The 20,223-nt window shown below is 38.7% G+C and overlaps 1 protein-coding gene across 3 annotated transcripts; it reads right to left on the bottom strand.

The window, feature by feature from the left end:
* Positions 1-25: 25 nt before the first annotated feature.
* Positions 26-16,295, bottom strand: LOC140493555 (transmembrane protein 80-like). Of its 3 annotated transcripts, XM_072592110.1 has the most exons (6): positions 16,262-16,295; positions 13,568-13,584; positions 10,178-10,271; positions 9,991-10,083; positions 4,084-4,285; positions 26-2,678 (listed from the first exon to the last, which is right to left on the bottom strand). In XM_072592110.1, the coding sequence occupies exons 1-6, from the start codon at positions 16,275-16,277 to the stop codon at positions 2,666-2,668; spliced, it is 435 nt and encodes a 144-aa protein (XP_072448211.1). In that variant the 5' UTR covers positions 16,278-16,295; the 3' UTR covers positions 26-2,665. The 3 variants fall into 3 exon arrangements, with proteins under 3 accessions (XP_072448211.1, XP_072448213.1, XP_072448212.1); XM_072592112.1 differs by lacking the exon at positions 9,991-10,083; XM_072592111.1 differs by lacking the exon at positions 26-2,678 and having other exon boundaries at positions 3,949-4,285.
* Positions 16,296-20,223: the final 3,928 nt, after the last annotated feature.

Below are 20,223 nucleotides of genomic sequence, written 5' to 3'. Positions count from 1 at the left end.
TATGTTCAAATATTACCTAGATCCTGATTAAGAAAAGTGATTTTTGAGGTGAATGAATAACTATCTATTTTTATTGGATAAGATGCCATCAGCCGAGCATTCTATGTAAAGTTTCAGCCCTTGAAATTGGAGTAGTTGTGTTTTGGAACTTTGTGTTTTGTCTCAATATTCATCACCGAACAGGAGCTCTTTATGGCTTTATATTTTTTTTAAAAACTAAATAAACCAGAGAAATGCAGACCAGTGTGTACAGGACACACAGAAGAGATATTCAATTACAGGAGCAATCATTGCAATACCCATAAATGGAGCTGCATTAGAACATTATTTAAACGGGCCACAACACACTGCTCCACCCAGAAACTAATAGCAGCAGAAGAAAAAGTATCCACCGTAATCAAGAACAATGCATACCCGATAAACACAGTCCACTGATTCTTAAACAACAAACCCAAACAAGACACAACTGCCCAGAGACTTTACCCACACTACCATACATGAAAGACATCTCAGTGATGATTAACAGACTACTCTGACCCCTTGATGCCATAGTGGCCCACAAACCTACCAACACACTGAAATTTACAACTGATGTACCTAAAGGACCCTGTACCAACAACCAGCAAAACAAATATCATATACAAAATATGTTGCAAGGACCACAACAAACACTACATCAGACAGACAGGAAACTAGCCACCAGGATACATGAGCACCAGCTAGCCATGACCAGCTATCAATAGTATCCTCACAAATAAAGAAGGTCACCACTATGACTGGGACAACACATCCATCATGGGACAGGTTAAACAGAGACACATACAGGAATTCTGACAGGGCTGGCATTCAAACCAGAACTCCAACAATAAACACAATGATTTGGATCCCATTTACCGACCTCCGAAAACAAACCAGAAATGATATCACCACCTGCCTTAACAGACCAAGACACAAATAGAAAGCAGGACACCAGCGCTTCAACAAATGCTCACTGATAATGCTACCATGCATGATGACGAAATGTTTAGAACAAACCTTCCAGCTCAGTGAGTAAACTTATAACCTGAGCTACATATCTTCTCAAAAACTGCAAATAAACCTACTTTCTGAAAGATAGTCCTGATTTACTAAACTATGCGAGATCCACCTGTGATCTGTTGTTGAATCTCAGAAGAGATTAATGTCTGGTATTTGTACTGTAACTCATACCACTATCCAATCACAAATTAATTATAGACCCATAAACTCCTCCTCCAACAGCATAATCCAAACGTGTGCCCTCAAGATGTCAAGGGCAACAGCTGCTTGGAATTAGATTGTTGTTCCTTGCTGTCACTTACTTAAAAATCTGAAATCCCCTCTCAGTAGATGTCCCTACACTGCAAGTACTTCAGAGGTTCAAGAAAGTTGCTCACCATCTCCTTTTAAAGGACTTTTAGGGATGGCCAATATATTTTACCTTAGCCAGTTCCACCCACATCCTCCAATTATATTTTAAGAGTTATAGCACAAAAGGAGAACAATCTCTGCTGGCCAAAAAAAAAAAATTCTCCATTCATTTTTTTTCCCTAATCAACCTGTTCAGAGGAGATGTTATACACCGCTGGTGCAGATGGGACTTCAACCTTGGCCTTTTGATCCAGGGTAGGTCATCTTCCAGTTTTTTATAACCTTGTATTAAATTCATATCCAGTACTTAATAGTGAACAAGGGAAATAAGTCCCTTGCTCCTAACCACAACTAAAATTCAGAGAATGAAAAGGCTAAAGTTAATCATAGCTGTCTTTGTACAGACGAATAGGTGTGTGTCCAGATGCTTATAACAAAGTATTAAAAGGCTTTAGCCACCATCAGATCTGCATAATTGAAAAAGAGAGAGAGAGAGAGAGAGAAAGTGTTTGGCTTGAAGTCAGGTAGGTGCTTGCCTACTTGAAAATCTGCAGGAATAGAAAAGCAACATTTTAGTACACAGTGTTATATTACCAATATGGGAAATCTCTTTGATTTCTCATCTCATTTTTCCTAGAACCATCATAACCAGGTTTCAATATGTGGAATTAAAATTAGATGTTTGCCCACAGCTATAATGGGAATTGGCACAAAATCTGTGTATCCAGTACTGAATCCTTCCTGTTAGTAAATAGCTGTGAAAAGTACTATAAAACAACCAGAAATTTAAATCTAGACTTTGTAATACAAAAATATATAAAATTGCTCTATCATCCAAGCATCCTTAAGACTTAAAATCTCATTTCCCTTTAGAACTAAATTTCGAATCAACCTTGTGTAAATAAATCATTGAGCAGAATTGATACCATAATGATGTCATTCACTGCAGAGCACAAAGCTTGAACAGATAGAGGTTCAACACCCATTCCATGCATTAAGCTCAACTCAGAATCTGAGCAAAACTGAATGCAGAATATTGGCATCTCAAAATCATTGACTACAGGGGGCAAAAGCAATTGCATGATGGATCATGTGAATATGCTTGGCTGCAGGTCTTAGAAAAGAAAGACATAGAAACCTACCGAAATTTCCCCACAAAACAAAGTTAAATTGTAAAAACAACAATGTTGTTTGATTCTTTTGATAAACTGCGAATAACTCCAGATGGTGGAAATGTCTTGGTAACCCAAACAAAGGATGCATCATTCCAGTCATTTCATGTGTAGAGCCTAAGTAAAACAAAAGTTAAATACAATAATAGTACATAACACTCCCAATATCAAAATGAGACACTCCTGCCTCGATCAATACACTGAACAATGGTTCTTACTCATTTAAAATGAAGTCGTTGCACATAATTAAGAGTTAATCAGGCAAAAGCTATTAAATAAATTTATGCTGTATTCAACATTGCAATCCAACAATGAAAGGATATGTTTATTTATCCATGAAGGAAAAATAACTGGTGGTACTGGTGAAAGTGGGAGGTGGGGGGGGGGCGGGGGCGGGCGGAATGGGAGGAGGGGAGGAGTGGGGGAGAAATGCGGGGGGAGGGAGAGTGGGGGAGAAATGGGAGAGAGGGGGAGAAATGAGAGAGAGGGAGAGAGGGAGGGAGGGGGAGTGGGGGAGGGAAGGGGAGTGGGGGAGAAATGGGAGGGAGAGAAATGGGAGGGAGGGGAGTGGGGGGGAGGGGAGTGGGGGGGAGGAGAGATATAGAGGTGAGTGAGGGAATGGGAGGGAGGAGAGTGGGAGGAGGGAGGGGAGTGAGGGAATGGGAGGGGGGAGGGAGGAGAGTGGGGAAATGGGAGGGTGGAATGGGGCAATAGAGGGAGTGCAGCAATGGAAGGAGTGGGGAGCGGGAGGAGGAGTGGAGATGGTGGTTGGGAAGTGGGGGGAATAAAAGGAGGCGGAGGCGGATGTGGAACGGGAAGAAGCGATATGGGAGGAGGAGGAGGAGGACAGGAGAGAAGTGTGAGGGATGGAGGAAGAGGGGAGGGAATGGAAAGAAGTGGAGAGGAGAAGAGTTGAGGCTGGTAAGGAGAACAGAACAGAGGGAGAGGGATGGAATGAATGAGAGAGGAAAGATTGGAAAAGAGAGGCGGGGAGAGGGTGGATAGAGGAATGTGTGGAGTGGGAGTGAAGGTGATAGAAATTCAGGAGGTAGAGAGTGAAGAATTGTGAAATGCAAAATCTATGGAGCAAATACCTACTGAAGTTGGATTGAATTAGAAGTTTTGTCAACTTAAGTCATCTTGAAGCCAAATTTGAAGTTTTATTTTTATCATTGAAGATGTTTTATTCTGCATCTAACCACTTATATTTGTAACCTGGCAGTACTGTATCTAACCATTCTCTATGCAATCTTGTAAAGCAGCAAAGAGGATATTTATTCAACAGTTAAACTTAGTATTCTAAAGTTGATATTCAAAATGGAAACTTCATGTTCACAATCCTCACCTAAGGCATATTAAAATGATTGCAGAATATTTTACTACATTTACAGTTTTTACCAGGAATCTAATACTCAAAAGGATCCTTATTGAAATCAGTAGGGATACTTTCACTACGGGGGGGGTTGGAAGTGACAATTAATAGTTACCACTATTCTCAATATCACTGACTTGATCAGATTACCTGGTAAGAGCTGAAACAGCAATTATGGCCAAAATCCCCTCCAATCCATAGGTTACCAGGAGGAGTGCATTTATTATTACATCTGCTTTCAGCACATAGGTCTGCCACAACAAGTAGTACAGAGAAAGCATCACATTTCCAATCGTCAGCACCAGGCTAGTAACAATCGGAACCTCCTCTTCAGTCAGGTTACCTTTAAAACCTGGGGAAATGACAGAGATTTAAACAAGCTTTAACACTAAACAATAAAATAAAGCACTGCAGATGCTGGAAATCTGAAACAAAAACAAATTGGTAGGAAAACTCAGCAGGTCTGGCAGCATCTGTGGAGAGAAAGAAAGAGTTAACATTTCTTCAGTACAGCTTTAACACCTCAACTCTGGAGACCTTTCAAGGTCACATACAAAATCAACTCTATCAGAAACAATTCCTGAAGCAATCACATGGCCGAATGGTTTCAGGTTTGAATTATGCCTGTGCTAACTGACCTCATTTCAAATTTGGAGCATGATTTATCTCAGCATTGATGAACTAGGGAAGGAAAAAGTTCCTGATCCTAATGAAACAGGTGGATTTGTAAATATTGGCTTGATACTATTTTCAAAAGTCAAGCACAGATGCAATTGTTCGATTATATATTTTCAACAAACAAAGGCTATGCAAGGTGCTACCCCAGTTTATCACACTATTTTTAGTCTACAGTACTATGATACTGGCAAAAATGTAAAATCAATATGTAAAAAAAAACATGTATTTTCATACTTATTAAAATCATGGTCTAATTTGAGAAAGTACTGTTTTGAAAACGAAAGATTTACAAAGTGGCTACATGTTTTGAAAGCCACTAATTTAATATCTATTTTGACCTCAGTGTGTAATTGCAATTTCCAGCAATGAGCACACAAACTGGAGTCCAAGGTTGTTTACAAGTAAAGCTTCTAGTTGCTGTGGAATAGTGGACACTTATTCATGATAAAGGTCCTCTACCTACCAATAAGTAGCTGAACAACTTGGGCTGTGAATAAGGTAGAGGTAGGCAAAAGCCAAAATCGCTCTGTTGCAATGAGTCACATTAAACCTGAAGAAAACAAGCTTATCATTCCTTCATCAGCTGTTGCAAGTCGTGCCTTTGAATTAGGTAAGTTTGAAACTCTTTAGAAGAGAAGCAGCCTGCCTATGTGTCTCTCACAACCAGAAAAATGTTGAGGAGAAACCTTCAGATCAGCAAGAACCAACCCAACAGATTTTGCAAACATAACTACAGAACTGTTTTTCCACTTTTATTTTGGCTCATATCTTTTATCCCTTAATGCCTGTGTGTGTGCGTGCGTGCAAGGGAGAGTTTATAATGGGTTTAGAATTTTAATTTGTACAGTTTACATATTGCTAGAATATAATTTGCTGTAATAAAGTGATTGTTTTAAGTACAGAAACCTAGTCTATGCTTTCTATCAATCAGTCTGAAAATCAGGAAGTTTGGGGATTTTGCACATTTAATTTTTGTGTTGATTCCGGAAATAGCAGGAATTGATTTCTAGTGCACTACCCCAGAGAGGCAGAAGAGTCATTACAGCTTGTTTGACACTTTGGTTGTTGGAATGCTCAGTCTACTATTTCCATAATCTTTATTTTAACCATTTTATTGCTTAGCAAGAGTTAGGGAAAGATGTGACTTTGCAGGTCAGGACTGATCAATGGTTCCTTAAAATTATACATCTTCCTTATATATTGCATCATGATCAAATAGAAAAGGTTGCATGCTTCTATGAACCTAAATGAAGTGGAAAGCTCCCAGAAGGATTAATATGCAAGTAATTTTCCAGCCAAGCTCAGCTACTGATCAATCTGTTTCAGCTTTAAATATACACAAGGACCCTGCTTCCACAGCTCTCCATGGCAAGGAATTCCAAAGACTCCCAATCTTTTAAGAGAAGAAATTCCTCCTCATCTCAGTCTTAAGATTGACACCTGTTTATTCTGAGACTATGCCCTCTGGTCCTAGACTCTCCCATGAAGGGAAACATCCTCTCAGCATTTACCCTGTCAAGCCCCTTTAGAATTCTATATTTCAATGAGATCATCTCTCATTCTTTTAAACTCCAATGAGTAGAGTCCCAACTTAGTTAGCCTTAAGACATTTCCTACCATATCAAGGATCATCTTAGTGATCCTTCTTTGAACTACCTCCAGTGAAATGACATACTTTATTTCAGAGTTAAACTGAAACCTCTGGAACCAGAAACAGCAGAGATATTATGCAGAACATCAACAGTTTTTCTGGATGTTGTTCAATTAATCAAAACCATTCATATCATTTTGAATGAATATTTATTATAATAAAGCTGCAACCCTTAAAATTCTGTTCAATCAACATGTAACCTCTGCAACACTCACTAGCCATTTTCATGGTTGCAGAGGTACTATAGGCAGCCTCTTCTCTACTGTTGTGTAAGGAATATGTTTAATTTATTTATTTCTCCTTGTACTGTGAACTTATAAAATGATAGTTGCTGTGTTTGTGAGCAAAGCAATAACAGATAGTTTGTGTTCTAATGGGAAATCATAGGTATTCAGGAAGTGTTAAATTTTTAAAAATCACTTAAATAAATTGCATGAAACTAGATATTTATAAAAGACAAAAGGTAAGAAGTTACGACAATTCAGAATGATCAATGAAGATTAGAAGTGAGTCTGTTTCTGGAATGTACAGCTTATACAATAGACAAGAAAACGTAAAGATGGAAAGAACTGCAGATGCTGTAAATCAGAGTCAAAAACAGAAATTGCTGGAAAAGCTCAACAGATCTGTGAAGAGAAATCAGAGTTAATGTTTCTGGTCCAGTGACGATGCTATCAATGGTGTTATCAAGAACAATTTAGATTTGAAATGATTGGTATGTCCTAGACTTTACTAATTGCAAATCTCAGGATATATTCAGGATTTCTCCAATCATTTTTGGTAAAAGTAATTGATTTCCATTGTTCATAACACCATCAATATGATCATTCACTGTGTATCAATGGTCTATTGATGTAACAATCATTACTCACTATGTGACTGGAAATTGAAACATTTAATTATGGGATTTTTCTTTTCTTCATAACTGGTTTATTCACTATTTTTCCAGTGGACTCAATGTTTGATAATTTAATGTCTCAGAAATCATACCACATGATGCACAAGCATGGACCTCCATGTTTACCAGAGCTCCATCCAAAAGTACTTTGATCATTATACCCTGTAAACATTCACTGAATATCCTTGTGCTTATTCTGTAGATGTTGAGCAACATAAATATAGTGAATATAGTTTCTGTTAACCTTCTTGTGACATGCCTTTGTGAGGTAACTCTTTTTGGAGTTCTAGTACTCTACATATCAACAACTGTGTTCAATGTTGTCCTAAGTACCACTTCATTAGTCTTTACTACTATTGCCTGCTGTCATTGGAACATTCTGTTTACTCAACTGTAGCTTATTCACTTAAGTCACATTTTGCCATGTCCACAGACAACGCTATTTCGCAAGCAATGCTAAAAGTTAGTTTTAACAAATGCATTTTATTTTTTTATACCACAAACAAATCTGCCTCACAATGCTCTCTTGAAACTCTAAAATTACAATGAATGGACTGTTTTTAGACTATGATAAACTCTCCAATGTCTTCATTTGATAACTGAATCCTGGTTCTGATACAATAGCCTCTGAAACGAATAATTTGGGATTGTTGTGCTATTCAAGTTGACTAAATATGTTCATCATGCAGCATATTCTTTGGCATTGTAGGCATGGATAAATTCTTCAGCATTTTTCTCCTTTATAGGTGTTTGAGAATATTATTAGCAGTGAAAACAAAATCTCTAAACTCGCTTCGTATGGACTCTCAATCACAGCTATATTCTCCTCGTCACCCATTAAAGCTGTTGATGCAGCCACCTAGAGTATTCAATGGTGATCATAGAGTCATAGAATTCAATAGTGATCACAGCATGGAATCAGACCCTTCGATCCAACTTCTCCATAATGACCAGATATCCTTAACTAATACAGAGCTGGAATTTTTCCCTTTCTTAGATCACTTGTGCTAAGGCAAGTTGTAGCCTCAATAATGCCCTCATTGAAATCAATCAAGTTAGCAGAAATAAAAATCCATGTGCCAAGAAACCTTGATATATCAATGCAGTCCATTTGCTGATATTATGCAATCAATTGTACAATGGCTTCTCAAAATATTAAAAGTATACTTCTTGTTGTGCTTTTTCTCAAGTTAAGTATAATTTTAATAACATCCTCATGAAACCCTCACTGTATCACAGAATGTAACCTGAGGATAGAAAAGCCTCAGAATGTTTTATCCTGGGATCACTTGAACATGACACACTACTGGAAGCATGCTGCTCAGATGTCATCCAATAGTTTAAACAGCCCAAACACCAAGTACCTGAGAAATGCAATGTTTGTACATAATAGTTAGCTGTAATAAAGCTGTGTTGGATTCTTCAATTACATGATATCCACACCCAGATTTTCGTTACAAGGAATAACATAAGCATTTCTTCAAATGGTAAAACACCCTGCTCAAGGCAAACTTGCATGTCTTGAGAATTCAATTACCAATTATTTTTAGAAAGACACTCTTTTTTCGATGATTAGGAAAATAATGAAGCATTTAACTATCAGTTTATAAAACTAGCTACCTGAAATAAAGTTTATTTCCTGAAAAAAAAATCAAATTTATCAAAGTTAATAAAAATATAAAGATGATTAAAGCCACTGATCTACAGTTTCCACTGAAAACTGGATAAACATATGGAACTTGATCCTCAAAACACTGAGCAATACAAAGACACATACAGACTTAACCAGTTACTGGAGTTCTGACAAATCTATCACATGGTATGATATCTTTTTTTATATGCAATGAACAATGCAATAGTAAATCTGCTAATATTCATATTAACTATTAAACTTTGTGCATATCTCTCAAAACTCAAAGCTAGAATTACCCTGATACACAATGCAAACATATTTGAAACTTGATTGGCTCAAATGTGATCCACAGCAATTTCCTCTTTAAAAAGAAAAAAAACTATAAAATAATTCAATCCAGTTGTTCTTCAATTATATAACTTACATTCTCCTGCAGGGATGCAAACAATCTTGGGAAACTTCAACCATAACAGTTAGTTCCAAACTGACCTCAGAATTTCTAAGCACGTAACTTATAAATCAAGTGAGGTTAAACTGTGATTGTTAGAAATGCAGATTCAAGGTCCAATCAAAACAGCTACAAAGTTGATTGAGAACAGATAATGCTCATTGGACTTTGTAATTTAGTTCATGCTTTTGAGGGCCCTTGTGACAGTGGTAGTCTCCCTACCCCTGGACCAGATGGTCTGGTTTCAAGTCCCATCATGAAGTGGGTCATGACAGGTTGATTTAAAATATCTATAATTTGAGTATTATTGTGGTGAGTTATAAATGTTTGAACAAGATTATTAAAACACAGCTGGGTTCTTCTTACCTCCCTTATTTTCCCTTTTTGATTTCTTATTGTTGCACTGTTGTGATGGGCAGTGTTTGTAATCTGTCAGCTAGAGTACTTGTCAATTTTGGTGGTGGGTTTCTTTATGTGAGAAAAAAGAAAGTTGGGTTCTTTCCCCATGGAGGGCTGTCTTTAGGATTGGGAAAAGGGATATGTGCAAACTTGTGTTTGAGCTAAACTATAGTTTTGCATAAATCCAGGTAAATCTCTCAAGGTATTTTGCTGCTTAATTCAACATTTGGATAATTGATCTATCAAACAAAATAAAGCTCCAATAAAAATTGTTAACATGCTTTAATTCAGGCTACCCGTCGTAACATCACAGAGGATCAAAAAGGTTATAACTTAACACAACATCTTACCAAAGTATAGCCTTATCACTTCCAGAATTAACATGAAAATCAGAAGAATCAGATCAACAGCCAGGTAACCATCTGGAAAACTGAATACCTGACCTGAAACATGAAAAGAAGATAATTGCTGGACTTCATATTTTAAATGTCATGATTATAAATAGTTGTAAGAAATACTTAAACGTGTAAACCTTACTTTTGTAGATAATCATTAGCAATGTGGCGAGAAAATAAAAAGAATAATAAAACACATTGAAGTAGAAAACCATCTGGAGAGGGATGGAGGAAAGCTGATGCAATCTAGTTAAGGACTACAGCTGCAACAAAAACTATGAATATTATGATATTTGATCCTCTAAGGTTGTCTGTATCCCAAGTTCTCATCTATTTTCTGATTTTCATCTGGAAATTATAAAGAGATAAATTAGATTACTAAGGTCTAAATTTTAAATCAGAAGGCAATTTTCCCAAATAATTCCAGATTTATGACTGAAGAAAAATTATAATCCAGTAAATGTTCCTGGGAAAAATTCTGTTGCATATTGTCTGAACTGAAATCAGAAACGTAAGTGCAGAAAATGCTTTACAACTTGACAAGACATAAAAGGTCTCAATTAATGCAGAGTTTAACAATTAATTTGTTTGGATTTCTGCTGAATTTTCATCACCAAACAGCAAAATTCAGAAGTCAAGTAAAGGCATGATTCCATCCTAAACTCTGCTTCCATCCTACTGTCAGTCCATATTGTGAATTCACTGGATTGTCAAAATTTCTGGGTAGTCAGTGGCTCTTCTATCCAATAGCATTGTTGCGAGCATCTTCACAATAGGAAATGCCAACTACCACCTTCTCAATGTCAACTAAAGAGGAGACAATAAATACTGGCCTTGTTCATGTGCACATAATGCAATTTTGAGAAAGTTGATAAAACAAGGTAATCTAACTTGCTTCAAATTATAAACTGTTCTCAGCACCTTTCATACGAAAGCACTAAATCACCAGTGACTGAAAAACTTTTTTCCTTGTAATAATGTCACAATGAAATATCATCTCATACTTATACCCTAGGTTAGTCGAAAATGCTAAGAATTCAATTCTGCATTCTTTAAAATAGGATGTCAATATTAATTTCAGGCAGAAGACTGTTCAATCAATCTATCAAAGAGTATCTGCACTTAATACTAGATGTTAAATACAAAAATTGCAAAAGGTGACGAGGTGAGATCTGTTAGAAGTTTTCAAAGTCATGAGCAGGCTTGAAAGGGTAGATGGGGATAAACTGTTCCCGCTTGTAAAGGAACAAAGACATAGACTTAAAAGTGATCTCCAAAAGAAACAAGGTGAAGTGAGGAATATCTTTTTCACTCAGTGAGTAGTTAAGGTACAGAATGCACTGACCAGACTGTGGTGGATTCAGGTTCAATTGAAGCATTCAAGAGGATGTTGGATGATTATTTGGATAAAAATGATGTGCAAGGGATGGGGGACAAAATAGACGTTAGGCACTAGGTAATGATGCTCATTTAACGAGCCAGTGAAATCACAATAGGCTGAATGGCTGCCTTTTGCACTATAACATGTCTGTGATAGTGTAATGAGTAAATGCATCCCCATGTGTGGATACCATGTGCAGCAGGGAGGATGAAGTTTAGTCTTAAGTCTGTGCTTAGTTAAACTTTATTAACCAAGTTGGCAGACCTGTTGCTTCAATCAATCTTAGCTTTCCTGTTTTGAGGCGGGGAAAAGAGAGCAGCCAAGATTCCTACACTCAATACAATGGCCCTGGTGGGAAGTGCATCAGCTAGCGGCAAGATTGGGTTTGACTCTCCATACTCCATCAGTCTGTTGCCATGAACTAGAAAGGATCAATAGCTTATATTTATATATCTTCTTTAATAAATGTTCCAAGGCCCTTCTCAAAAATAAAACAAATGTCAGGTAGTGAAATAGATATTATGGGGAACTGGTAAAAAGTTAAGCCTCCTGAAAATCCAACAGAATTCTGAGGTTTACACAAACAAAATAATCCTTTGGAGCAAAATGGTGGACAACTACCCTGACTGTGGGATCAATTAGCATTGCTGAATCCCCACATTCAATATTCTGGAGATCACCATTGCACAGAAATTTAATTGGACTAGCCATAGAAGTACTGTCAATACATGAGTATGAATACATTTCAAAAGATGGAAATTCTGCAGCAATGAACTCATATCCTCACTGCCCAAAGCCTGTACACATCTATAACGCACTCATCATAAATGTGACGATTACTTTCTGGAAGTCTGGATGAGTACAGTTCCGACAAGTTAAATTATCATCCAGAATAAAACAGGCTGCTTGAGCAGAATCCAAACTATCACCTGAAAAATTCACTTACCCCCCCTACTCCGCGACCAGCGCACAGTGACAGCAGTAAACTGTTATCAACATGCACCGCAGCAATTTTCTAAAGCTCCTTCTCTAGCTGGAAGTGAGTGGGTCAAAATTCTGGAACTCTCTCTCTTCCTTCACAGCACTGTGAAAGTATCTGCACTAAACAAACTGCGTTAGTTCATTAAAGCAGCTCAGTATCACCTTTTGAAAGACAATTATGAAATCCAACCAATGCTAACGCAAGAGTTTTAAAAGTTCACTCATGGAATGTGCACATTGTGGCAATGTCAGGATTTATTACACATTCATAATTGTCCGAGGCAGTTAAGAGTTAACCACAGTGAATCATAGAAACCGTACAGTGCAGTTAAAGGGCAATTAGCCCATCCAGTCTGCACCAGCCCTCCCTATTCCACCATTTGCCATGGCTAATCCACCTTGTCTGCACATCCTTGGACACTAAGGAGGCAATTTAGCATAGCCAATCCATACATTCTACACATCTTTGGACTGTGGGAGGAAACTGAAGCACCAGAGAAAACCCATGTAGGCATGGGAATAACATGCAAACTCCACACAGTGACCCAAAGCTGGGGTCGATCTTGGGTCTCTAGCATTCTGAAGCAGCAGTGCTAACCACTGTGCCAGCATGCCATGTGTCTACAGGTACATGCAAGTCAAACTAGGTAAGGATGACAGATTTTCTATCCTGAAGGTCATTAGTGATACAGCTTGGCTTTTACGACAATTGACAATTGCACGGTCACCATTAAGCCAGCTTTTAATTGCAGATTTTTTAAAATTCTATTCAAATTTCTGCTATGGGGAGTTTCAAACCATCACCATCATAAAAGGTAGGGAAACTCACATCACAGGGATTAATAAAGACTGCAAGATTTAATAAGAAAGAAACAATAACTGAGAGAAAAAGATATTACTTAAAGATGTGTGAAATCAAGAAAATGCAGAAAGACGACTGAAAGACAGAACGTATTCCTTCCAAAGAATTTCCCCTTAATTCACGAAGCAGTAGATTCTTTCAATCACCCCCACTAATCCTAAATGTTAATTGTCTTTGCAAATTGTAGAATATATATATTGTAGAATGTATAACAATTCCTAATTTTGAGAAATGTTTTGTACTACAAAATAACAATTCATAATGGCATATGGATGCACATATTATTCAACACATATTCCAAAGGATACAACAGCAGCTGATTTCACTGTAAAAAAAAGAAAATAACAGTGTAAAACTTGCATTTGATATTGATTAGTACCAAAATACTAAATGAAAAGAAATAGTTTGTTAATACACTTTATCCAATGCACTTCATGCGACATTTTTAAATTTATTATAACTGTTCAGTATCATCACCAATAGCAAACCTATAACCAAAGACCATTCCATTGTTCTTCTGCTCCAAATGCACAACGTATTGCTTTAAATCAAGTTAGTCTTGTATGAATATTATAATGATTCTCGCATTTTTCTTGAGCTTTTTCAGAAAATAATTTTCTTCAAGCAAGTCACTGCTCTGGCAAATTACTCCTAGGCTTCTCTCATTGACATGCTGCAAATATCTCTGGATTTATCTTTTTGCACATTAGGAAAGGGTTCATGTCTGATGTAATTTCCTTTGTATTGCAATGATCATGAGGAACATCTAGGAAAGAGGGTATTGGGTACTGTATATGAATTTGTATACTGTCCTTCAACTTGCCTCATACAAACATATGAAATAGGTGCAGGAGTATGCCATTCGGCCTTTCGAGCCTAACCACTATTCAATATGATCACGCAATCTCAGTTTTCCATTCCCCTTGATCCCCTTAGCCACAAACTTCCTCTTGGATATATCTAATGCACTCGCCCCAACGGCTTCTTGTGGGAGAGAAATCCACAGGTTCACAACTCTGAGTGAAAATAATCTTCTTCGTCTCAGTCCTGAAAGGCTTACCCCTTATTCTTCGACTGTGACCCCTTGTTCTTGACTTCCCCAATATCAGGAACATTCTCCCCACATCTAATCTGTCCAATCCCATTAGGATTTTATATGTTTATATGCTGATCAGGACAGATTAAGTCACCACTTTCCAAATGCTCAGATATTACATCCTGAAAGATCGACTCCAGTATTTTCCCCACCATCAATGTCAGGCTAACCGGCCTCTTGTTCCCCATTTTCTCTCTCCCACCTTTTTTAAAGAATGGGGTGACATTAGCTCCCCTCCAGTCCACTGGAACATTTCCAGAGCTTACAGAATACTAGAAAATGATCACCGATGCATCCACTATTTCTCAGGTCACTTCCTTAAGTACTCTGGGATGCAGAGCATCAGGCCCTGGGGACTTATCGGGTTTTAATCCCATTAATTTCCCCAATACCATTTCCTAACTAATAAGGATTTCCTTCAGTTCCTCTTTCATGCTTGACCTTCTGTCTCCAAGCATTTCCTGAAGGTTATATGTGTCTCCTTAGTAAATACAGATCCAAAGTATTTGTTCAACTGGTCTGCCATCTGTTTGTTGTCCATTACGAATTCACCAGTCTTTCTCTTTACATATCTATAGAAACTTTTGCACTCAGTTTTTATGTTTTCCGTAAACTTACTTCCATATTTTATTTTCCCTTTCCAAATTAAACCCTTTGTCCTCCTGCTGAATTTTCAATTTCTCCCAGTCCTTGGGTTTGCTGCTTTTTCTGGCCAATTTATACGCTTGTTCTTTGATTTTAACACTATCCTGGTTTTCCTTGTTAGCCATGGTTGAGCTATCATCCATTTTACACCAGAGATAGGGATGTACAATTGTTGAAGTTCATCCATGTGTTCTTTAAGCATCTGCCATTTATGACCCACCATCAACCCATTAAGTATTCTTAGCCAGTTTATCCTAGCCAATGCATGCTTCATACCACAAAATTTAGCTTTCTTTAAGTTCACAGAACAGGACCTCAACCAGACAGCTTTATTTCAGAAATTTACAAAAAAAGGATTCTGGATTAGAGCTCTCTTTGTGTCCTCTGGTCTGCCAATTTTGTTTCCTTTGCCATTTCCAAAAATATTTACCAAGGTTTATAAAGGTAAAGTCGCCACAGTCTTCCCAGACCATAGGGCCGTTCTCCCATTAGAGGGGGATGACTGGAGGTGATTTACCCTGAGGGTCACCACATCTCAGGTAAGGGATAAATTGAGAAAAAGAGTTCTTCATGAGAACTTCAGCCGCTGCGTGAACTGAACCCTACCCTGTTGGTGTAATTTTCACCAACCAGTTAATCATAATGACAACGAGGTTTTCTCGCCCCCTTTCCTACCCCTCTCAGTTATCAGAGGAGTCGCAACAATTCTCAAGCGTTGAAACGGGGACAAGAGGAAAAAAGTTTGAGATCAATTGCTGCAAGTTAAAATTTTGCACTCTCAATATGCTTGGCTATTTGAAAGGTAAAGTATTATCAACTAGGATTCCATTCCAAATCGTTTAAGAGTAAACAGCTTGGAAATATCGCCTCTTGCAGCATCCAGCAGGTTGGTAAAACTCATTACAGTTGACATGCTGCAGATAGCGGACGTTGCCGTTGCCTGTGGAACTAGAGCCTAGAGTCATCGCCTCCTCGAACATATTGGGATATCGGAGGCTTGGGGGGGGGGCGGGGGGTGCACAGTCTTCTGTTGTAAATTAGTCTGTTATATGAATAAGCTGAATCCCACGTTCACATTTGTACAAAAACTTGAAATGCCTTAAAACGATTCATTTCATAATGAGCGAAGTTGATCTCCGTAAAATTAAAACTTAAAGTATTTTACAAATCCAAAATTATAACTCAATCTTATTATGGAAAACTTATTTAGGGAGATGAAGAGGACTTGGTTGCGATAGCAACGCGTTCATTGCTCCCTCACCTTTCCGTAACACCATGCCTTCGGCAGACGGGTCCTCCAGTATCCCATCATTCTGTGCACGGTCACGTCAGACTATTACCTCAAACTGTTCGGAGATCGCCCCCTAACCGTAGGGAGGAGTTGGAGATTCCAGTATTGGACTGGGATGTACAAAATTAAAAATCACACAACACCAGGTTATAGTCCAACAGGTTTAATTGGAAGCACACTAGCTTTCGGAGCGACGCTCCTTCATCAGGTGATAGTGGAGGGCTCGATCCTAAGACAGAATTTATAGCAAAAATTTGCAGTGTGACGTAACTGAAATTATACATTGAAAAATTGATTGTCTGTTAAGCCTTTCATCTGTTAGAATACAGTGATAGTTTCACTTCTTTCATGTGTAAATCACAAAACTTTTTTTAAAAGTTGCATTCTCAGGTTAGCTGTTAACAGTGGGTGATAGCTAGACAATATGTTGAAGGTGTTGGCCCCCTGTGTTTCCTGTCTATGCCATGAAGTTTAGATTGATTCTCATCTAAAATGTGAGATAACGGAGTTTTACGTGAATGTATGCAGTTTTTGAGCAAAGTACAATGTAACCTTACAAGTACAAATTCACCCCACAAAATATATGTGTGCATGTGGGTCTTTGTCTGTCTGTGTGTGTATGTCTGTCTGGGTTGGAGGTTGTGAGTGTGAGAAAGTGTATGTGTGTGTAGTGAGTGTAGAGTGTCTTAAGTCTGTGAGGGGAGCATGTCTGAGTGTGGGTGTCTGTGTGCGCGTCTGTGTTTATGTGTCCCCGTGTGTATAGGAGTGCCTGTTTGTGTGTGTCTGCATATAGTGCAATGGTGGTCACCTGTAATGTGACATGTCCCGGTTGAGGCCCTCCCTATGGGTACCGAACTGAGCTATCAGCCTCTGCTCAGTCACTTTTCTCTGCTGCCTGTCCCAAAGTCCACCTTGGAGAATGATCACACGAAGGTCCGAGGCTGAATGTCCTGAACCACTGAAGTGTTCCCCAACTGGGAGGGAAGCCTCCTGTCTGTTGATTGTTGTATGGTGCCCATTCATCTGTTGTCGTAGCCTTTGCTCAGTTTCCCCAATGTACCATGCCTCCGGGCATCCTTGCCTACAACGTATAACATAGACAATGTTGGCTGAGTCACATGAGTACCTGCCATGTACAAGGTGGGAGGTGTCCCCACGCGTAATGGTGGTATCTATGTCCACACTCTGACACGTCTTGCAGTGCCTACCGTGACAGGGTTGTATGGAGTTGTCCTGAGAGCCGGGCAGCTTGCGACGAACAATGATCTATTTGACGTTTGGCAGTTGTTTAAAGGCAAGTAGTGGAGGTGTGGGGAAGGTTTTGGTGAGGTGCTCATCCTCATTGATAATGTGTTGCGGGTTACCCTTCATTGTTCAGTATTTCCCAAGAGCTGAAAAACTACACCATGTTCTTCATGACCTGCAACACAGTATTACAGTTCACTTGCTGCAGATACCGGAGGGTTGCCGTTGCCTGTGGAACTAAACCTAGAGTAATCGCGTCCTCGAACATATTGGGACATCCGAAAGCTCATGTGCTTCCAATTAAACCTGTTGGAATATAACCTGGTGTTGTGTGATTTTTAACCGTAGGGAAGGCGAATAACTCTTAGCATGAAAGAATGAGAACATGCTTCTGGAGTTGAGTCTGGATATTTATAATAGCTAAAGCTTGTGCTGCAATATACTAGGTTTATCTTTTTGTGATCAAGTCTCTCCACCGGAAACATATACAGCACAGGCACCTTTGTTTATGATGTGGAGGTGCAGGTGTTGGACTAGGGTGGACAAAGTTAAAAATCACACCAACCTAGGTTTATAGAACAACCTTGGTTATCCGAACATCAATTATCCGAATTTTGGTTTATCCAGACAAGATCTTCAGGTCCCGAAGTTTGAGATCGGAAACTGGATTCCGTCACTACCTGCAGAAACTCTATTTCCAAGACAGACTGCCTACCAACTTCGCGCCCACTCTGGCTGTCATGTCGAGCTCCTGCAACGGGTTTCCAGAAGGGGGTGGAATTGTGCGAGGACCTGGAGGTAGACGGTGTTGCATCCACTTTGTGTCTCGGTCCTGGGACCATTTGTGCAAGCCAGTTTCCAGCCGGCAGCAGTTGACGAAGCACAGGGCTGGTGATGGCTAAGGAGAGCGACCCAAAGGAGAAGCAAAGGAGAGGAAAGGAGGCGACCTCAGAGTCCGGTTGAAAAGGCTGTAGGTGGCAGCTCGGTGTACATCCGAAGGAGGTCTTCCCACTGGCTGAGTCGTCTCTGTCTGGTGCAAGTAGTTAAATATTAAATTAATTCAACCTCCTGTTCATGTTAACTTGATTTAAGTTAAAAATCATACAACACCAGGTTATAGTCCAACAAGTTTATTTGGAAGCACTAGCTTTCACAGTGTTGCTCCTTCATCAGTTGGTTGTGGAGTGTAAGAGCGTAAGACACAGAATTCTTACGATATAATCTGGTGTTGCGTGATTTTTAACTTTGTACACCCCAGTCCAACAACAGCATCTCCAAATCATAACTTAAGATATTTACCTGATTCTGATCAGTTATCCAAACATTCGATTATCTGAACAAAATACTCACTGCCCGTGTCATTTGGATAATCGAGGTTGCCCTGTATTTGAAAGTACAACCCTTCAAAGTGCTGCTCCTTCGTCAGGTATCTAGTCTGGCATGATACCCAGGGCAAAGAATTTATATGTAAAAGATCAAAATGTCACACAACTGAGGCGATGTATTAAACAAACCGAGATGGCTGTTAACTCTTTAATTACTTAAAATGGGGATGCAGGTTTTAATTGATATGTAAATCCCAGAATTTCTTTCAAGTTACAGCCCCAAGATAACAATGTTTTATCAGTGGATAAAAAAGATGACATCTCAGTTCAGACAATGCATAAAGATGTGAGGTTAGAGTCTGTCTGTATCCCAAGCTGGAGTCAGACTGGTTTTATTTCCAAAGTAGGAATTTATAAAATGTCACATTTACTGGCTGCTGACAGATTGTGAATGTTTTGAACAAAATTGAATGTTTCTGCAAATACAAATCTGCACGTGCAAATTCACCCATAGACCTACATGTGTTTGGTGTGTGTGTAGGGGTGGGGGGGAAGTGAGAGAGAGTCTCTGTGTGTGTGTGTGTGTATATATGAGTGACCAAGTGTATCTGTGCACGTGTGCCAGAGTACATGCCCACATACACATACACAGTCAGTCACTCATGCTCCTCCTCCCCTCCAAACCCTCACCCCCCCAACCTCACATACACACAACAGCGCTCCATCAGAACTGCACTAAAGTGGAAGGTGCTGGTGATTTTTGATTCAGTAGTAACTAATATATCAACATCTAAGATACATCAGTCTGCTTAGCTTTATTGCAAAGTTCATCAGCAACCTCTCATTGTCAGTAAACAGTGATGGATGTGCTTTGGAGTAATGCAAATTTAGTTTTCCAATTTAGTTGCTAATGTAAAAAAAAAGTTAATTTAAATATCTCCAGTTTATTTCCATTAATTTTCAAACTTTGTCTGTTACATACAGCTTCTTCAATCATCACTCTAAGGTGCATTGATCATGCAACGTTCTTCTGACAAATCAAGAGGAATAGAATCAAAGGTTATGGGGGTGAATAATCTTATTGCATTGGGGAGCAGGTGCGAGGGGCGAATGGTCTTTTTTTCTACTGATTTTGTAAACCCATATGTATTAAACTTTGCAGTACTGGATTTTATTTCTTGTATGTATCATATACATGTGGTACAGTATTACATTTCTTCATAAGCGAACTTTTGCAAACTTAGTCTTCATATCACAAGTGACAATCTTACACATTGTTTCCCATGTATTTGAGGTGACACTGCAAATTGCCAATTTTTTAAAATTCAGAAGTAAATCTCATTTAACGTTTCCCCATGAACT

The sequence above is a fragment of the Chiloscyllium punctatum genome, chromosome 22 (genome assembly GCF_047496795.1).
Source record: "Chiloscyllium punctatum isolate Juve2018m chromosome 22, sChiPun1.3, whole genome shotgun sequence".
Classification (NCBI taxonomy): Eukaryota; Metazoa; Chordata; class Chondrichthyes; order Orectolobiformes; family Hemiscylliidae; genus Chiloscyllium; species Chiloscyllium punctatum.
The sequence above is the reverse complement of the archived record's forward strand: the minus strand, read 5'-3'. Positions and strand labels throughout refer to the sequence as shown.

What these genes read in the sequence shown, in the direction of transcription:
- LOC140493555 (XM_072592110.1), bottom strand. An exon ending in GCTAATGATTATCTACAAAA is followed by an intron (nt 10,084 to 10,177) that starts GTAAGGTTTACA and finishes TTCATGTTTCAG; the next exon opens with GTCAGGTATTCAGTTTTCCA. An exon ending in AGTGATAAGGCTATACTTTG is followed by an intron (nt 4,286 to 9,990) that starts GTAAGATGTTGT and finishes TCATTTCCCCAG; the next exon opens with GTTTTAAAGGTAACCTGACT.